Source organism: Batrachochytrium dendrobatidis (genome assembly GCF_000203795.2).
Source record: "Batrachochytrium dendrobatidis JAM81 unplaced genomic scaffold BATDEscaffold_1, whole genome shotgun sequence".
Taxonomy (NCBI): domain Eukaryota; kingdom Fungi; phylum Chytridiomycota; class Chytridiomycetes; order Rhizophydiales; genus Batrachochytrium; species Batrachochytrium dendrobatidis.
This window is the reverse complement of record NW_006281099.1, coordinates 3,072,103-3,092,069: the sequence shown is the minus strand read 5'-3', so window position 1 is coordinate 3,092,069 and position 19,967 is coordinate 3,072,103. Positions and strand designations below refer to the sequence as shown.

The following is a 19,967-nucleotide window of genomic DNA, read 5'->3' as shown; positions in this document are numbered from 1 at the left end:
GCTCATGTACATATTGATATGTATTATTGCAAGTATTTATCTTTTAAACTGTCGATTGTATTTTATTTTTAGACAACCGCAGCTGAAGATCTTATGATGGAAACCATTCAGCGCCAATTGGATTTTGTTAAATCCATAACGGCATTGGAGTTTACACCGCAGGTGAATTTTCTTGTAGTTTTTTGCTTGAAAACTATCAACTTTTGTTTTAAACTCATTGTTTAACACGACTAAATTATAGAAATCTGACAAAAGCATGGATAAAATCAGCGAAACGCCAGCCAAACTTTTAGTTTCAAAGCAAGATGATTCTACTCAAATGGGAAAAAAATACACACAGCTTCCCTATCTGCTCAAAACTCGTCAAGAGTCTGCTACTTTTAAAAATCTATTGGTAAATTTGTATGCTTAGGAGCAGATGTACGTTGACTGAATGACGGTTGTTGTATTGATTGTTTTTACCTTTGCATACATTTAGAAATCACGATCCGCACTACCCGTATACCAACACAAGTCCAGCATTATAGAAACAATTACAAATCACCAGGTGGTAGTGCTTTCTGGGGATACTGGCAGTGGAAAAAGTACTCAAGTGCCACATTTTATACTTGAACAGGCGATTCAGTCTGGATTTGGCGCATCAACCAATATTATTTGCACTCAGGTAAAGCATATATGTTTATATCAAGCGGCATGGCCCGTTATCTGATTCGATTGCTCAAGCACATTATATTTTACAAAAACAATCTATTATAGCCTAGACGTATTTCTGCAATATCATTGGCCGAGCGAGTTTCAAGTGAAATTGCAGATGGCGGACCACCAGGATCTCAAAATTCATGGATTGGTTATCAAGCTCGCTTTGAAAACAAGACATCTAGTTCCACTCGTCTTACATTCTGTACGACAGTATGTTATATGTTTGGCTGCGATATGACACTAATATTTCTCATGCAATATGAGCAATTTACTAAAGCATTTGAAATAGGGAGTATTGCTGAAACGAATGGAATCTAATACAATGCTGACTGGAATATCACATGTGATTGTGGATGAGGTGCACGAACGTACCCTTGATTCTGACTTTCTGCTGTTTTTACTCAAATGGCTTTTGCCACGTCGTCCAGATTTAAAGTATGAATTGAAATTTGTTATTAGTAGGCTGATGGATACGTTTTTATGCTAAAACCACTGCAATTTTATTTTATCGACCATCATTTAGAGTAATTCTAATGAGTGCTACAGTGGACGCTGGTTTCTTTGCTGCATATTTTGAAAAAGGAACTGGTATCAGTACTGTACCATGCATTCAGGTTCCTGGGAAAATGTTTCCAGTCAAAATTGGTTATCTTGAAGATGCCATCCAGGAATCTGGTACGGGGTTAAAATATTTTTTTAAACTGACATGATTGTATATCCACTAATTCTTATTGTTTGTCATGGAGTAGGTTATATTATGGATACTCACTCTAAATTTTCCCTTCAGCCCAAGAATGTTTATCAAAGTATGTTTTTTGTTAATCTGCACATGTGATATTTAAGCGCATGTTTTTAATGATCAATATGCATTCACTATTGGGTAGAATCTAAAACTATCAAGGTGTCAGGTCGAGGGGGTACATCCTACTCAATGACAGCTATGTGGGAGCAAACCATAAAGCCATCCAATGATGATCTGTATACTGAAGATATAGTAGAAGATGTGTCTATGGTGATAGATTTGGACGACGACACCGATGATACGTGGGAAAGCCAAAGTATATACTCTGCTTCAACATTGGAAACAGTTTCGCGTATAGATCCACAAAAGGTTAACTACGAGCTTATTGAGCATTTGATTTATCATATTATTTCGCAAGAGCCAGAATGTGATGACATGACACCAGGAAGTATTTTGGTTTTTTTGCCTGGAATATCAGAGATTCGTAGTCTAAGAGATGCTTTGAGTGCCAAATCTGAAGAACAAGGTGAATCACAACTGTGGGTTCTTTGCTTGCATGGTATGCTGACCGCGCAAGAGCAATCGATGGTATTCGAGTCTGCACCGCAAGGAAAGCGCAAGGTTGTTCTTTCCACAAATGTCGCCGAAACTGGAATTACCATTCCAGACATTGTTTATGTCATTGATAGTGGCCGTGCCCGTGAAATTTGGTAAGAGTATTTTTGCCCATTTGTTCTTAAAAACATTGTTTAATCCATCATTATCTTTGACCTACAATGAGTTTTAAACCATTTATACTTTCACTATTTTGTATAGCTATGATGAAAGAAGAAAAATGAGAAGGCTTGCCGACATTTTGATCTCAAAAGCAAATTGCAAACAGCGTGCTGGCCGAGCAGGGCGTGTTCGGCCTGGACAATGTTTCCATCTTATTCCGCACTCATCATATAAATTGCTGGTAAAATCACTTTGAACCCTGTTTATTGTACGGATTAAAAGTCAAGGCTTTATTGGTCCAAATTGCTGAATCCTATACTTTGAAAACATGGATATTAGCCACAATCGCGTCCACCAGAGATGCTGAGACTTGAGCTGGAGGAGATCTGCCTTCGCGTGCGTGCCATTTTGGGGCCGTATAGTTGCTGTGGATCGCTAGCTAGTTTGTTTGCCTCTATGCCTGAACCTCCTCCGGAAGCCCGGATTGAAAGATCGCTTCAACTTTTGAATATGGTCAGTTTAGTATTGGTATTATTATTTTTAATGATGAAATCTGACAAATTTTTACAGACAAAGGCTTTGGATGACAATGAGAATTTGACTTGGCTGGGAAGGATACTGGTAAACCTACCGTTGGATGTACGACTGGGAAAAATGCTCCTATACTCTATATTCTTTGACTGCATTGAGCCTGTTTTGACTATTTGCGCAGTGTTAAGTTTGGGAAAAAGCCCTTTTGTACGACCTTTTGATCAAGAAGCACAGGCCAGTATTGCACATGCAGTATTTCGTCGTGGCAATTCTGATCTACTTTCCTACGCATATGCCTATGATAAATGGGCAGAAAGGATGGATCAGTTCAAATCTGCATCGAATTCTAAACGGTTTTGCGACAACTTTTTTTTGAGCTGGCAAAATCTAAATCTCATTCATGATACACGGACGCGGTTGCGACGTGGCTTGGTAGCACTTGGTTTTATATCTGCTCAGATGACATCGAATTTGAATTCAGCCGCCTTAAAAGAACGGTCTCAAATTGGCATGCCTTCATTGACAATTCGTTTAAATTCACCCATTACCAGCACTGAGCAACTGGTTCAATCACTATTTGCTGCAGCACTTTATCCAAACATACTAGTGCTTGATGCTCCAGTAAAAATGCATGGGAAAGTCACAGCGCATCTTTTGCATATGCCTGGCAAAACTGATGATATAAACATTCAAAAATCAAGCATTGTCTCAAAAAATGATCTCAAAGAATCAGGATGGTATGCATACCACGCCATTAAACTGGAAAAGGCCAGATCTGTATCCGGCACTGATCGAGGAGCTGTACTGGATATTAACGAAACACTTGGCCTATCTGTGGTATTATTCTGTGGAAAGACTGCTACCATGCAGGTATGTTTGAATACTGAGCTTTCTTGGCAACTATCATGTAATTATCAATAGTGTGCATTGTAGATTAACTGTTAAACATGTCTGATTAGCCTTGTATTGGAGCTTTGAGCATCGATAGCGATCAACTGGTGATTAAATGTCCACCCCGAACCTGTGCTGGACTAATGGCTTTACGTCAAGTATTGGAGCAACACTTTGATGCATTTTTCAAAGACCCTAAAAACATAACTGACAAGATGAGTCAAGCAAAATCTTGTTTCAAAAAACTGATTGCAAACTGCCCAACTGCTGCTTAATTGTATTCACATAAAATGGAGCATAAATAAAACTGTCAACATGCATAGTAAACAACCAAACGAATGTTCATAGTTTCGACAAATTCCACATCTTTGCCATTACGAGTGAGAATTGTATAGTTGGCGTAGAAACAACAGTTGAGCCAATATCTGGATTGCAATGAATGAATCTGGTACCAAACTTGACAATTGTACAATATATGGCTATGCCAGAGGCAGCGACTGCAAAATAAATCCAAGCGTTATATTACGTAAATGCGGGTGTAATTCAATGTGCTTTCATGGCTTAGTTGTAATTGAAGGGCATCCATCAGTGTAATGATTCGCCAATCAACAAAACAGTCAGTGCTGACCATGAGTTTTCTTAAACTCTTGTCAACTTGGTTTATAGCCAGACAATCTAGTTTATCAAAACTACTGCAATATGGTTTCTACACACCCAACCGCAGAGGTTTCTACGGCCAGTTCAACAGCGACGGCTAGGATAGGTATTTCAACAACAATCATGCGCAAGGAGAATCTGGGTCTACCCAACCTAATGGACGAGTCTCCAACAGAGGCTGGACCTTCTATGGAACGGGGGCTTGAAGATAGAATCAGTTCCACTGATCCACTTTTACTGCGACCAAAGCTTGTGAGCAAGGATACTCTGAAGCAGCTTCGAGGTCGAGGTTCTAATGGGAAAAAAGTAGCCGACTTTTATGAGAACCAGAACGAGTTGATTGAAGGACTTTTAAAACCACCGGATTATCGAGATGAGGATGAAGAGGCCCAGCTGTTCAAGGTAACCAATCGAGTCTTGTTTTTATATTGTCTGGTTGAAGTCCTTCAAGCATGTCATCTACATCTGTATACTCACTTTTGTCTAGCTTAAACTCGCAGTCAATGGATCGTTTGCAGTCAATATCCTGCTGTTTTGTTTGCAGCTTGTTGGAGCTCTTTTGTCCGGATCTCTATCTTTGCTTGCCACTACAGCTGATGCGTTCATGGACATTGCTTCCAACGGAGTGCTTGTGTTTGCCAATCGTATTGCATCTAGCGGTCACAATCTAAACTATCCAACTGGAAAGGCCAGATATGAAACTGCAGGAATCATAGTGTTTGCGACCCTAATGGCAACTCTGTCCCTTCAGTTGATCGTAAGTCGGATCATTCTAGGCTTCATGTCTATGGCTTGCATGACTTGCAGTCATATTGATCGAACTATGCACTGGTTTAACATTTGGATATTTACAGATTGAAAGTGTACGCTCACTGACTAGTTCAGACCATAACATTCAGCTCGGTGTTATCAGTATTTCTTTTATTGGTGTTGCTTTGGGTATGTGGCTTTATCTACAAAACATGACTGTATCTGCACATGTCAAGTAACCACATGCATATTTGCAAATCTTACATTTAGTGTTCAAATTCTTTTTATATCTGTTTTGTGTATCGCTATCAAAATACCCTTCGGCTAGAATTCTTGCTCAAGACCATCGCAACGATTTAATTCTCAACATAACTGGTATTGCCTTTGGATTACTTGGTCAATATGTACGATGGTATATTGATCCTATTGGCGGTATTTTGATTGCCCTATTGATTTTACGGTCTTGGGCTTCAGCTGCTCAAGAGCATATTCAACTGATTGTTGGAAAGAGTGCCGATACATCTTTTTTGAATCGTGTTACCTACTTGTCTATGACTCACGATCCGCGTGTTAAGCAGGTGGATACATGTCGTGCATATTATGCTGGCAGCAAATATGTTGTCGAGGTAGATATTGTTCTTCCTGCAGACATGCCACTGTGTGAAGCTCACGACATAGGTGAAGCTCTTCAAATTAAAATTGAAACTTTGGAAGAAGTCGAGCGTGCATTTGTTCATCTTGACCATGAAACCAGTCATAGGGTATGTGCTATATTGTTTTTTTGTTGAGTCTGTGAGATATATTGGTTTAATACTAACCCTGCTTATTTTCTAAATGCTATCAAAGCCCGAACATCAAAAGTCGATTTAAATAACTGATCCATCTACTCATCCCACCATAACATAACGCGTGCATTTTATATACTTTTAAACTTCTAATACGCAGTATTGAGGTTTAATACATGACCATTTTTACTGGTTCATGCTATTTGTATGATCCAATAGCTGAGCAAATTTAAGCCATTTTGAATAAATCAATGTTAAAATGAAGCACTGCTGTTTATTCTGCAACAATACACAGATAGTATTTGATATTTTTATATATGAGCTGATGTATTGATCAAAGCACTGATTTCAAACACTATAAATCGAAATTCGATTGATTATTTACCAACATTACCTCGGCAGAAAATAACATCAAGCATGAGCGTAGCGATCATAGATTACAGGGGTAATGGGAGTGACTGGAGTGATTGGAGTTGTAGCTGAGATGATCGAGGCAGTGGATGAGAAATAGGCATTGTCAGGGATAATCAATTTAGGCGAATCTTCCAACTTCCATGAAAACCGCGATCGGTGTTTAGAATTCCGGGCATGCATCAACGAGGAATGCCTTGGCATGGAGTTGGTGATTAGGACTGAGCATCGATCATGCATGCGTCGCTGTTGATGTCTACCAATAATAAATGATCCTGCAACAACTAGACCGGCAAAACATATGAATCCAATAGCTATCATGATTCCCACCATGGATGAAATGCCAAAACTTGGGCCAGACTCTATTTCTGCGTGAGATACTGGCGATTGAGATGATGTTGGCATAGCGTTCAATACTTGCGTCATACTGGATGCTTCATTGATTGCAGATTGAGAACAGTATGAAATACTGCCACATAATTTACCACCAGGTATAACACAGGAATTTGATTGTGCACTGGATGTGGATGAACTAGGCCATGTACACATAGAATTGCTAGTAAAAGTCACATTTGAGATTTGTCCTGCAATGTTTGTTCCGCTCAGGTTTATATAGGTAAATATCTTTCCATTCAACGGCGTATAATCTCCATTGATGGGGTTGCCACTAAGATCTCTATATATATAAATGATTTAATAAATGTAAGTATACATGTTGGATGTTTGGATTGCATTCAAGACTGAGGATCTGCCAGAGTGTAAAACAATGCTGAATGTCATGTAGTCAAAAAATACCTACAATGATGTTAGTGATGATAAATTTGTCAAAGTGGCAAGTGCACCATTTAGGTTGTTTTTTGACAAATCAAGCGTTTCAAGACCCGTTAGTCCAGCAAACGAGGATGGAATTGAACCAGCAAGGTTTCTACCAGAAACGTATCTGTTGAATGAAATATTGTATAGTATCTGATAATGTAAGTACAACTCTGCTGCCCATAAAATATACATATTGCTGAATAAATACACGACATACAGGTTTTTCAATGATGGTAGAGAAGCCAATTCGGAAGGAAGCTCAGTTGCACTAACAGCAGCAGTTTGTAGAAATATGCTATTGTACTGACTTTGATTAGATATACCAAGATTCCTATATATTATAATATGGCTTGTGAGTTTCTACTTGTTATCATTGTACTTGTACAAAACTACAACACGAAAATCAAATCAAACAAGAATACCTACAAGGTCAAAATATTACCAACAGCATCGCAGTATACCATATCACCTTTGTAATTTTTTGATGAGTTTGGATCAGTAAATTCATTACTGTTAGAGCAGCACATTCCCGCTGTCCAAGGTGGATTCACTTGCCAATGCTGAATCATAGATTACAAAACAAGATATAATTTAGATTTAGTTACCGCCATATTCACGTAAAATGGACCACTGAAAGTGCCAAAATACATCATAAACAGTCTCGTGCAGTGATGGGTGTCAAATTTACTGAACATTGTGTTGTCTAGAATCTTTGATTCACTGATCTTTCTCTTGGTAATCGGTATGCAATCTTTTGTTTCTTCAACTAGAACACGAATGTATCCGAGTTTTAGAATACAAAATGAATTGTATTGAAAACGGTCAACTCAATATGTAGATTCCAATGGATAAATCCGTTTTCAAACTTTTCAATTGTACAATATGGTTATGCTAAAAGTGGAAAAGGAAATCCAAAGCTATAGCTTGAACTAAAATCGTATAATGGACGTTATGCCTGCAAGAATAATTGAGTAGGCACTGCAGTCGATTTGTAGTAGAAAAGATGCCGAATATTTAAACATTGCATATTTCAAAACAATCAATGCAAGACAAAAGTTGCATTTTACGTGAATGCAGCTGTAAATGGTATCAAGACAGGCATGGTCGAATGGATGATGATTCAAGGCTTGACCTACCATTAATGCTTTCTCTATAAACTCGCATCCAATTCCAGGAGACCAGGTTATTTGTTGACCATAAAGGCCATTAATACGAATGTGTAGTAGTGCAAAAATGACAAGAAGGAGCATTATTAGAATGTATTTAGATCCTGACAAGTGACAGTGATAAATACATGTAGCAGCTCTAATAAGCGAATTGGATTGTGGCTAAAGTGTAATATCTGATTTATCGTGTCTAGCAAAGGCTGAGAGTAGTTCATATGACAATATCAGATCTGGCGTAGAATGTGATTAAACTCCGACAAGCCAATTGTCAGATTTGGTCCGTGATAAATGCAAAACTCGCTGCTTTCATAACACTTGGCATGCGTGTTCGTTAAATGTGACATCATAGAGATAAATCTTTGTATTTTGCAGTCAGAATGATATTTGCTCAAAGTATTCCCAATGATAGCAGAGCTTTGGAATAAGGGATTTGCAAGTTTACATTGGAATCTAAGAGTGCACACAAACCCCACCAAGCAATGAATCACCACAATATACTGTCAATACAAAAACTCAATAATCAAAATGTAACATTTGAACTGTTATTGATTGGCCTTTTAATTTTATAAAAATCCCAACAAAACAGTCAAGATCCCAATTCAGCCCGGATCAAATGTAGCTAAACCTCAAGCCATCTAGTAAATAACCACAACATTGATTTCAAGTATAGGTGCAATGAATCGGTTAGTGACTCTGTACACTAGCAAGCAATATCTGTAGCCATGCTACCCACGTGATATGAAGTGCTTGCCGAATCGCACAATAGATCTGTAGATTAATCAGTTTATTTTACTTGCCTATTCAGTCCAGGGGTTTCGTTCTCTGATGATATCAAACTCTCCAAGATCCTGTTTTTCAGGAATACCAAGCTCCTCAAGAAGGGGTTTGAGTTCACGTATATATGCCTGGTATTGCTCTGGCTTGTAAGCCTTGTCCTTGAGACCCTCGAGAATACGTACTGCGGTTGGGAAACTATCGAGGCGACGGGCAGCCTTGAGGGTCAGAGCAACAAGCTCAACAGAAGGGACCCAATCGGCAGCAAAAATATGGTTGAGACCACGCTCAAGCTCAAAGTCATCCTCGACATTGGTAAAATGCTTCATCCATTGTTGAACATAGGCATCATACTCGCTTTTGTTGGCAGGGTCAAGCTCATGGCTGGCATAGTTGCGAATGGAGAGCAACGAGGCCATGGGAGCAGTTGCTCTCGGAGCAACAAAGCGGGTTGCTGAAGAGTTTCAATTCGTAATAATGAAATCAAGTCAGTTGCCAAGTCCCATCATGGCCATGCGGTTCATATATTCCAACAGATAATAGAATAGGGTTGGATCACATACACCAACAGCAAATAGATCAATATTACATCCAGTAGCAATCAAAGTAAAAGATTGTTAGTTCAAGTCATCAAAACAAGCGATGATGCAACATGAGATGTCAGTGACATTTTTACAAAAGTTGGAAATAAACAAGCCCTGTATGCAAGTAGACCATCATGGGTGTATGATAGTCAAGAATATGCTTCCAGCTAATCAAACACTTACGGGCAGCAATAGCCAAAGGACGGACAGTAGGCAATAAACGCAGCAGCAAACGACTCATTACAGTTGATGACTGATGGAAAGGGAAAATCCATTTTTGATTTGAATTTTGATTCGACTACGTCTTCGTTATGGACGGCTGTTTTCGATTGCATGCATTGCTTCACTTGTATTTTCATGATAGTTTAACAACACATTACTGAATAGAATCAAGTCGGATCTGTGGCTAGAAATGCGTCGATTCCTTTAAATTCCGTATTCATTACAGATGCATGCGTTTCAACCTAGACTATATTTGAAGCTGTAAACTTTGTTGAATTTTTATCTGATTCATTAACATAATGCCTGCACCTCTATTGAATGAATACAAGGCCGAGTTTTCAAAACGCCGTTTCGTTGAAACTCTGAGCGGCGGGCCATCTCTTCCCCCCAAAAAAACTCGAGCTGTATATACTATCCTGGTTACTGTTATATCTTTCGTCACCCTATTTATACCGTTTGTTGGAGGCGCAATAGTATTAGCTGTTGCTGGCAATGTAGGCTGCACTCTCGGCGCGTTTCCAAATATAATCTATGGAGGTGCATAATTCTGATTAGCTTCAATGACTTTCAAGTCATTGATATCAGTTGTATATCTTGGGATAATTGTGATATAACGGATGAAGTAACCGAGTATATTCCAGCAACTGCCTGTTATACATTCAACCGTGCTCTAACTCTAATGCTATTTTCACTGAAATATTGTTTCCAGTCATAATTATGCTGGTAGACTGGGCCTTGCATGCACTGGTCATATACAGCAACAAAGTTGACGGTGTTGAAAAATACAAAGATTTGGGAGTTTTTAAAGGCTGCGATATTGGATCGGACGATAAACTAAGTCTAGTCGGTCCACCTGTTCGCTCCGCATTTAACTTTGTATTCAACCACTCGCGATCACAAGTCGATAGAAAAATATATATTCGAGCCATCAAAGGAGTTGTTTCTGGAATTTTATCAAGCATTGTACTTGCGTATCTTGCACCTTCAAAACTAGAATCCAGGTAGTAAACGACTAATACTTGTAGATACTTTTTGCTAAAGATGAAGCCAGCATCAAAATTGACTTTAGATTTGTGATAGATTTGAATCTTTAGCCTTGACAAAGGCTGGCATGTGGATTATATATGCAATATCTTGGACTTCGTGGAGCATGGCTCATTGGCCACTAGTGGGGTAATGCTTAATGTCATGCAAAAATTGACTACTGTTTAAAATCAACCTATTTGAATACTGACTTGAGTGGATTGTTTTTGAATTTCAATAGTCCCAAACCAAGCGAATTGAATACGTAAATCAAAATGTTTTGATCATGCCATCTAGTGTTGAATAGATTGTATTCAGCTGACAAGCATATACTATGTGTTGACTTGACTAGATATCACACAGAGGATACATACCAAATAGATGATTTCTCAAGAGCAGCTCACATAGCTATTCTATTGATATTATGGGCAATAGAGGTATATATAAATGTCTAATGATTTTTATACGTTTAAACTGACATGCATTACCATTGATTTCAAGACATTTGCTCTGCCAACTTTAAAAATTTCCATTGGCGTTGGAGTCTTTTTTGTACTTCTTCCAATACTGTGGACATTGGGAATATTGCCATCTACACGCATTCTTGTCATTAAAGTACTGGAACTGGCAAGTTTACTCAAGATTGAAATCAGTCACTTTCGAAAATTTGATGATAGTCGAGTATGCCTAATGCTGAATCTTGAACTATACATTTACAGGGACATACATATATTCTAGGAGGTCCATCACTGGTTAATACGCAGCGAATGATAATGACTCTATTTCTTTGTTCATTTCCAATTGCGATATCCATAGTAGTGTGCGTGCACTTTGGATTGTACAATGCAGCAGTATTGGTTGCATCTATTGGTGGATGCAGTTTGGCGAGCCGCGTATGGATAGATTTGATATTTAATTTGAAAGCTGCTACGCTAAAGCTGCCTTTGCTTGAGTCGACATTTAGTGCAGGATCCAATTTGGATCTATTGTATGAATCACTGTGCGAACTGATTCATTTACTGTGTAGACTTGGATTGACAGCAGGAATTGTGGTGGTTATTCTTGTTACATCCCCAACTATGCCACTCACTCACACACACCAACTCACAATGCCGTTTTTTTGGGCAGTATGCACATGTCTGGGAGTTTTAAAACTAACAAGAGAATTTCAGCAAGTATATATCCCATCCATTTATCCAATTCTACGGAACCCACTTTGCGTATTCCCCATCATCAATCCGATCGTATGCGCTCTAGGCTCCATTCATCTTCTGATATACCACCTAACCCCACTAGCAAATTTGGCATGGATTTCTACAGGATATATTGCCATGCCATATATGTCTAATTCAAATGTTCAAATTCTAGCAGCCAATTTTGGATCACTCGATTGGATCTGGGCAGCATTGATGATGTCAAGATGTTTCGTACTAGCGTGGCATAGGGCCGAAGAAACTGCATTTGATATTGCTGTAATTGAAACCATTAATGCTATTATTAGTGCTAATTCCTCTACAGGAACATGCAATGGGGAAAACATGTCTGGATTCGGTGCGTGGTGGTGTGCACTTGAACTCGGAACTCGATTACTTGCAATAAGCTTTATTCGGGAAACAGTTACTCGCATCCGATTCAAAACAACATTTTGGTTGATTGGTGTCAAACACTTTCTGGTAAATACATGCAATATATCTACGACAACTGAAATGTACAGCACTTTATTTTATTCCAAAACTATAGTATGAATAGACGGACTAATGCTTGCTGGTGATTTGTGTCTAACCATTATATAGTTGAACAGAAAACAGCGACACGAAAACTGGATGTTTATGATTATTCCAATCGTCATCATATCGCCAATTTCAATTGTTATTGGCGCAGTGCTAGACACACCAACATTGAGCTTTCTTGGAATCCCATTACTGGTTATGGGATTTTTGAGACCAACCCGAATGTGGCCTGATATCAGTAAGATGTAACTACTCATACTGTACTTTGGCTTGTTACCCCAATCAAAATAACCTGTTTTTAAATTGACAGACCACGAATACAGTTCTGGCCAGGATGCCAAGCTTTACTCGGCAATGATGCCATCACTTATGAAATCAATATCCAAGCTGATATCAACTGGACGAATTCCTCCAATTTATCCAGGAAATGTTCTTTTGGCAAGAATCGATTCGAGATTGTTGCTGCTACGTGGTGCTGAAACCTGGTTTGAGGGTGTATCTGTCATTATTACTGGCACTGAGCTTGAACCAACGAGCTGTCACGCGCTTGAAGGTACCGAGGTTGATACTGTTTTAAATAACGGTCTCTTTGTTGATGCATCTCAAAAAACTGTTTGGCTAAATCACACAATAATGCATACTCTTTTGGTAAGTTGATGAAACACAATGTGTAGCCAACAAATGATAATCTAGCATCAATATTAATACATTTATGTTCTGGCTGTTATTGTACGTGTGAACAATGATTCTCAACAGCCTGTAGGGTCTGCAACAGCTACTTCGTATGTGGAAACAAAAGTGGTGACAACTGGGATATTGGATAGACCGGATACGATTCAAGCGTTCCCACCGCTCCTTTTTAAAATACTGGTATTTTGTCTTTTGCATACAATGGACCTTGACAATCTTACAGCGTAAGTAAAACCCAATTTCAAATGTATATCAATGCATGTAGCTTACGATTTTATTCTAATTGGCATCAAAACACATGCCAATCAATCGAATCTTGACATGATAGATATCGCGATATACCAGTTTCAAAACAACTCTTACAGGCTTCATGGAAGTACTTTCCACTTGATTGGTTCGAGTTTCTCAAACAGAGTAATAGTTTTACTCTTTATCATAGCAAATTCAATCTACAAACGACCCAAATTGACTGCGATGAGTTTGATCAGATCTTTATCTCACTTTGCATTGGCTGCTACATTATACTCCTCGGTCAAAATATTTCAAACATTGACACGTATACTACAAACACAACCAGTATATTTGACATGTATTTGGGGAATGTTGCATACTCGTTGAATATGACCTGTCGTACATGGTGGACACACCAGCTGCGCACACCCTTACGCAAAGTATGCATACAAGCATTGCGGTACACGGTCAAGATATTGTTTGATCAGGCTGTTGATGAACAGCAAGTCAATGAGTATACTGAACTGGAAATGCTACTTCACAGTATAGTGTGCGATTGGATCGTAACAGTCGATACCACCAAGCAAAAGGTAGTTTTGACCGATCCTACAGAACCGCTGAAAGCATGGTCCAAAGGATTAAAAATGGGAGTTCCCAATTTGTTTGCCATGTTTAAACCAATTGGTGGTCCTCTGTCAATCCGTATGCTTCAAAAACGATCAAAATGTGCTGTTCAACTCGGTATGATCAATGGCGAAGCAGTTCGTGTAAGTTTCAATGTTTTTAACCAATCTCATTGTGCAATTGTATCATACCATCTGCAATCAATTTGAGATAAGCAACATAGTATACTAATCATTGATTGACGTGTTGTATTTAAACCAATGTTGACACAGGGGATCTGGGCAAATCTGGTATTTGAATTGCTCTATTTAACCAACGACGACGACGAGAGGTATAGTATTCAGGCACACGAGGTATGATTGATAATATCGAACATGCCTAGATATTTAATCAAAAGAATGGAAAGCAGCCAATTCTTACATTCACACCTGCTCATTCAAAATGATAAATACAGTTATTGTTACGAAATTTGACAGTCCAGTCAGCACCTCCGCCATTTGGATATCCCCTATGGGTATCAGCAGCTCGATTGAGCAGATCTGGACTTGGAGGCTGGGCAGAATGGTATCTTAATCGGAAACAAGCACGAGTGGTATATAATGACTCCAATATAGGTGATGCTGGCTCCTTTCAACAGTTATCATGTATGACGGAATTGGCCAGTACAATACACATTAGTTCTGATAGTAGACAAAAAAAGGTTCATCCAGAATAGCCCAACATCAGCAAAACACATGAAATCTATACTGACTAGAGGATAGTTTAATTCAAAATAGTCGAATGAGACAAGCATAACAAGAATTGAGATACAATAATCATTTTTTGATTGTAATGGATACTCAAATAAAAAGTGGCTTATGCATGGCCAAGAATAGATATTTTGGCAACACGCATCAATCCAATGACTCGAGAAACAGGATTAAGTGCAAAAAGCATCTGAATCAGACTTTCTTGAAATTCCTTTCCTGCTGGTACAATAGGATAGTGCAGCAATTGGGGCAAAGTAGTACGGACTCCCATAAAGTTAAATCTATCGCTAGTCATGGCACGAGGATGGCAGTTTCCGCGAAGACCTTCAACACCAGCAAATCGATCAATACCAGATATGCCAACACCAGCAAATGGAAGACCCTAGATACATCACGGCAAGAATAAATAGTTTAGCAAAAAACTCCACACATTATCTAGACAATAGATTGTACATTAAAGCCAATCAGTCAACTCACTTGACAAAGATAGTTGACACCAAAATCATTGATATTTGAGAAACCAACACGCAGTTTGCGAGCAACACGTTCTCCCTTTTGGATATCAAGAGTGAATACACCACTCCCAAGACCAAAAGGAGATGAGTTGGCGAGAGCAATAGCTTCCTCTTCTGTCTTGAATTTCATAACCATCAACACAGGTCCAAAAATTTCCTCTTGCGAAATACGCATTTTAGTTGTGATACCAGTCAGAAGAGTAGGAGTAAAATATTGTCCGTAAGGAAAATTGGGATTTTTATAAGTGCTGCCGCCAATCTGGACTTTTGCACCCATCTTGATAGCATCGTCAACAAGTGACTGTATAATTCCAATCTATATGTACAATGGAATTGAAAGCATCAGTACTTTGTATACATTTAGCACTACAATGCAAGATCAAAAATAGTTTACCTGCGAAAACATGGTGATGGCACCACAGTCAACCTCTTCATGGAGTGAAGCACCGACACGCAATTTCCTAATAGTCTCGATGGTGTCGCTGATATACCGATCATACAACGACTCGTGGATAATAACCCGTTCAAGACCAGCACAATTTTGACCAGAGTTTTGAAAACTATAACGCATTGAGTTATGACGAAACTGTTCATAGTCACAGTCATCAAACACAAGTGCACAATCTTTTCCTCCAAGTTCTAAAATCACAGGTGTCAATGTGTGGGATGCCTGCTTCATAATAATTTTCCCAACTCCAGGAGAGCCAATAAACGTAATCTACTCGCAATGAATAAATAATGTAGTGAGTAAAACCAAATAGCGTCGTTGCAGATGCATACAAGAACTGTTTACACACCTTGTCAGCAGCATCGACCAATGCTTGTCCAGTCTCACCAAACCCGTTCATGAATACAACCAGATCCTCACTAATATTATTAGCAGTGAGCGCAGCAGATATAATGGATTGCCAAAAGGTGGTACTCCAGGCGACTTGTTCAGAGCATTTAACAACGCAAGCGTTACCCGCCATGAGAGCACTCACTACTGGACCAAACACATTGTGAAACGGGTAATTCCAGCTTACAATGCATCCCATTACACCGATCGGTAAGTAATCAACACGGGGAATCTTGTGCACCATGACCATACCAGGCTCACGTACTTCTGAACGCAAAGCATTTTCACCATGCTGAATGGTCCATCGCAGCTTCTCACAGGTAGTTAAAATTTCGCCAAAGTTTCCATCGATAAGTGATTTACCAGAATCTCTGGTGGCAACACGACAGATTAAATCCTGGTTGTCAACGATCCAGTCGAGTAAACTGCGGAGAAGAGTTCGACGCTGCTCAAACGTAGTAGTTGCATATATTTGTTGAGCAATGCGAGCCTTATCAACGATTGACTTGACCTGCTCTGGAGAGACAATATCCCTTTCGCCCAGCGAATATCCAGTAGCTGGATCGTAGCAGATAATCTTGGCTGGGTTTTTAGGATCCTATGCAAGTAGCAATGAATAGTGTTCAAGTCCAGAATACAGGAATGATTAGTTTTTAACAACCACCTAGTATCTCATTGGTATCGAGCCATTAAAGACATTGTCGAATGCAGACTACAAGACTAATGACTACAATGTATTGATCTAGACTTACTCGGACTGAGGATATCTGAGTTGGTCCCTTGGAAGGCTTCCAACCAAAATCAGCCTCTACAGTTTAAAAGAAATACTGTCAGTTTTTGAAATAGCATGTCATTACTAGACAGCTCGTCGCTTTAGTAGATCTGCAGTTTGACCAAGTGATCTGCAAGTTGTGTCGAAATACCTTTAGGAGGAACAACAAAGAATTTTGGAATAGGTTGGACACATAAGACTAAAGCCTTTGCTATTCTCTTGATGGCATAAATAGCAACTACAGATCCAAGAACATAGAACGCTGCCAGCACATTAAGCTCAATGACAACCATGCTCGATAATTGTTGTATTCACGTAAAGCGAATCACAAAATGCCAAAATCTGACAGTCTCGTAAAATGATTGGTTGATTTATTCGACATTATTCATTGGCAGTTGTTTTAGTGATTGACATGGAAACATTCCTAAAGTGTCGTTTTTATTGAACTAGATTGAAAACGTATGAAATTAGAATAGAAACGAGTGACTGTGTTGGAACAGTTAGACTTGATATTTGAATTGCAGTGAATGAATCGAGTGACAATCAATTTATAACAAGAAGCTTAATAAATATTCCAGCCTTTGTAGAGCAAGGCAGTAATCCATTCAGAGGCTGTCCACAAACCACATCCATACCTGGACTATTGCTCTGGAAGCACGCTCTTTCAGAAACAGAATGTCAATCTATATTGGCCCATATTAAGGATAACAATTGGTTCCGACCACAAGTAGGCATTAATCAGGTAGTGCGATTTGGAACTATTCCATCCTTTTTAGATCTACTATGCCAATTGGGTAAACAGCTAGTCTGTCCAACCTTGATGTCAAGGTAAAATGTCAGATGTTTGCATACATGCTTTACTATGGCCACTCGATAGATTCGAGTTTACATTGTCATGTTTGTAAAGTTAAACTCGACTTTTGCATACAGGACACCGCTATTCGACCACATGATTGCCAACCATTACTATCCAAATGATGGACTGGTATCGCATGTGGATCTGGTGAATCGATTTGCAGATGGGATAGTTGTGGCGAGTATCAGCGGCTCATGTATTATGGAGTTTTCACCATCTGATAATGCCAATCAAAACCATCAGCCAAAAGTCAATCAAAACCATCACCAACCAGCTGGCACGATTGAAATGTTTCTTCAACAAGGAGATTTGATTGGACTTTCTGGTGAAGCTAGATGGGATTGGAAACATGGTATACCTGTACGACTAAATGATCAATGGCAAGGAGAGATATATCCTCGAACGGAACGAATCTCGGTAACACTGCGTAGACTACTGCCTCAAACGGACGAGTCGTTTTGAGCATCATGACTGGTTAATAGCTGATTTGGTCCAACATCGAGTTACCACATTAGTTGGTATAGCATCATGTTCAATTTTTGGATATTTATTCATGGATGGATCGATTGATTGGTCCATGCATTTATGAATGTGAACAGTGCAGATAAACCAAAATAAATGCATTGTCTGATACGACGGGCTGACATTGATGACAATTCATGACATTATTCAATGGCAATATGTAAAGTAGATCTGGTAAAATCCAAACGACTGCAACTCTAGTCCAGTAATTGACCAACACAAATCAGCATAAATGTAGTTATACCAGATGTTGTGTGCAGTAATCCAATTGCCGCTCTTGTTTCTGCAACAGCATTCAATATGCATTACATCGTCAATGGCTTTGGAAATGCAGCCGATTCGAGTGTTGAAGCCAATCCAGACTTTGACCAATTCCCACAATCAACACATGTTTACTGCAAAGACTCTCCCAAAGATCAGCTATGCTTATGATGCTCTTGAGCCCCATATCGATGAGGCAACCATGACTCTGCATCATACCAAACATCATCAGGCTTATACCGACAATCTTAACAAGGCTCTTGTTGAACTGTCGCAGTGTGCAGCGTTTACTGAAAAGGCATCGTTTTCATCCATTGAAGATCTCCTGCGTATTATTGCTCGCGAGGATGCAGGAAAGACTGAACCACTCCCCTGGCCATCTCCAAAGGTCCGTCAGACTGTGCGTAACAATGGCGGTGGTTACGGTATGTTGCATCAATCCATATGAATATCTGATATTACGCCCCAATATCTACTGGTGATACTCCCTGGTATTGTCTCGACCACTAGTGTGATTTAACAATCTTGTATTCTATTTGCAATGGCAGTGAACCATGGCATCTACTTTTCGAATATGGGACCAGAGAAGCTTGCTCTGAATGCCGACGCCGAGTTTGGCAAACAGCTTGTCAAGTCGTTTGGATCCATCGAGACATTCAAGCAGCAGTTTACAGCAGCAGCTCTTGGTGTATTCGGATCTGGTTGGGTGTTTCTTACTTGGACTCCTTCGAGTTCTACCATGTCAATCGTGACCACTGCCAATCAAGATCATCCCGAGTTTGCACCTCAGTTTGCAGGTACTGGTGCCATGACTTTACTTGCTCTTGATGTCTGGGAACATGCCTACTATGTCAAATACCGCAATGTTCGTGCCAACTACGTTGCTGCCTGGTGGAATGTCATCAACTGGACCGATGTTTGTACTCGTTTCCAAGGTGGTGCTGCCAAACTGTAAACCAACAGCAACAACATTGATCATTGCAGCATTTATATTTTGTCAAGCAATCCAACTTGATATCATGAATCAATACAAGATTGTTATATCGATATGCTGATTTTATTGGCTTTTTGATCTGAAAACAACCATTTTACAATATACTCACAAATATATCGATTCAGAGTCACGGTTTGGATATAGTAACGGCATTGCAGAGTGTATGATCTGATGACCAGAAACTGTCATTGGATCACTGTTGGCTGTAGTTGCAGTTGCAGTTGTAGTGGTTGGAATGTCATATACACGACTGATCTCTTGTGAAAGTGCGGATAAAGCCTGTTTGCTATTCACCATACACATGGTTGCTGGCCATATCATGAACCAATACTGGACAATCCAATTGAACCCAAATTGTTAATGTTGATTGTGGGTGTGAATGTCGTCAAGTTGATATATTGATATAATCTAGATGTG

At 39.3% G+C, this 19,967-nt stretch overlaps 7 protein-coding genes across 7 annotated transcripts; 4 read left to right on the top strand and 3 right to left on the bottom strand.

Moving 5' to 3' along the window:
- Positions 1–4,426: 4,426 nt before the first annotated feature.
- Positions 4,427–5,775, top strand: BATDEDRAFT_8761 (uncharacterized protein; the record flags this gene model as incomplete). Its single annotated transcript, XM_006674979.1, has 4 exons — positions 4,427–4,639; positions 4,725–4,994; positions 5,092–5,176; positions 5,258–5,775. 4 exons carry the CDS (start codon positions 4,427–4,429, stop codon positions 5,773–5,775), a joined length of 1,086 nt encoding a protein of 361 aa, XP_006675042.1.
- A 249-nt stretch (positions 5,776–6,024) lies between these two features.
- On the bottom strand, positions 6,025–8,248 carry BATDEDRAFT_85002 (uncharacterized protein). Its single transcript, XM_006676037.1, has 5 exons — positions 8,136–8,248; positions 7,426–7,559; positions 7,217–7,330; positions 6,983–7,123; positions 6,025–6,859 (listed from the first exon to the last, which is right to left on the bottom strand). Exons 1-5 carry the CDS (start codon positions 8,136–8,138, stop codon positions 6,184–6,186), a joined length of 1,068 nt encoding a protein of 355 aa, XP_006676100.1. The 5' UTR covers positions 8,139–8,248; the 3' UTR covers positions 6,025–6,183.
- Positions 8,249–8,962: 714 nt separating this feature from the next.
- Positions 8,963–9,764, bottom strand: BATDEDRAFT_22167 (uncharacterized protein; the record flags this gene model as incomplete). Its single annotated transcript, XM_006675425.1, has 2 exons — positions 8,963–9,393; positions 9,707–9,764. 2 exons carry the CDS (start codon positions 9,762–9,764, stop codon positions 8,963–8,965), a joined length of 489 nt encoding a protein of 162 aa, XP_006675488.1.
- A 280-nt stretch (positions 9,765–10,044) lies between these two features.
- Positions 10,045–14,758, top strand: BATDEDRAFT_22166 (uncharacterized protein; the record flags this gene model as incomplete). The annotated part of the gene is made up of 12 exons (XM_006675424.1): positions 10,045–10,282; positions 10,455–10,746; positions 11,121–11,205; positions 11,270–11,449; positions 11,488–11,756; positions 11,796–12,441; positions 12,562–12,736; positions 12,809–13,146; positions 13,255–13,412; positions 13,517–14,186; positions 14,316–14,396; positions 14,498–14,758. 12 exons carry the CDS (start codon positions 10,045–10,047, stop codon positions 14,756–14,758), a joined length of 3,393 nt encoding a protein of 1,130 aa, XP_006675487.1.
- A 26-nt stretch (positions 14,759–14,784) lies between these two features.
- BATDEDRAFT_34207 (uncharacterized protein) lies at positions 14,785–17,210 on the bottom strand (the record flags this gene model as incomplete). The annotated part of the gene is made up of 6 exons (XM_006675724.1): positions 14,785–15,174; positions 15,270–15,623; positions 15,702–16,025; positions 16,105–16,743; positions 16,898–16,953; positions 17,069–17,210. The coding sequence occupies 6 exons, from the start codon at positions 17,208–17,210 to the stop codon at positions 14,899–14,901; spliced, it is 1,791 nt and encodes a 596-aa protein (XP_006675787.1). The 3' UTR covers positions 14,785–14,898.
- A 656-nt stretch (positions 17,211–17,866) lies between these two features.
- BATDEDRAFT_22164 (uncharacterized protein) lies at positions 17,867–18,235 on the top strand (the record flags this gene model as incomplete). The annotated part of the gene is made up of 1 exon (XM_006675423.1): positions 17,867–18,235. One exon carries the CDS (start codon positions 17,867–17,869, stop codon positions 18,233–18,235), a length of 369 nt encoding a protein of 122 aa, XP_006675486.1.
- Positions 18,236–18,680: 445 nt separating this feature from the next.
- On the top strand, positions 18,681–19,603 carry BATDEDRAFT_15623 (uncharacterized protein; the record flags this gene model as incomplete). Its single annotated transcript, XM_006675074.1, has 2 exons — positions 18,681–18,981; positions 19,105–19,603. 2 exons carry the CDS (start codon positions 18,684–18,686, stop codon positions 19,509–19,511), a joined length of 705 nt encoding a protein of 234 aa, XP_006675137.1. The 3' UTR covers positions 19,512–19,603.
- Positions 19,604–19,967: the final 364 nt, after the last annotated feature.

Coding starts and splice junctions, on each gene's coding strand:
- BATDEDRAFT_85002 (XM_006676037.1), bottom strand. Junction 7,331..7,425: donor GTTGGTAATATTTTGACCTT/GTAGGTATTCTT, acceptor TATAATATATAG/GAATCTTGGTATATCTAATC. Junction 6,860..6,982: donor TTATCATCACTAACATCATT/GTAGGTATTTTT, acceptor TTATATATATAG/AGATCTTAGTGGCAACCCCA.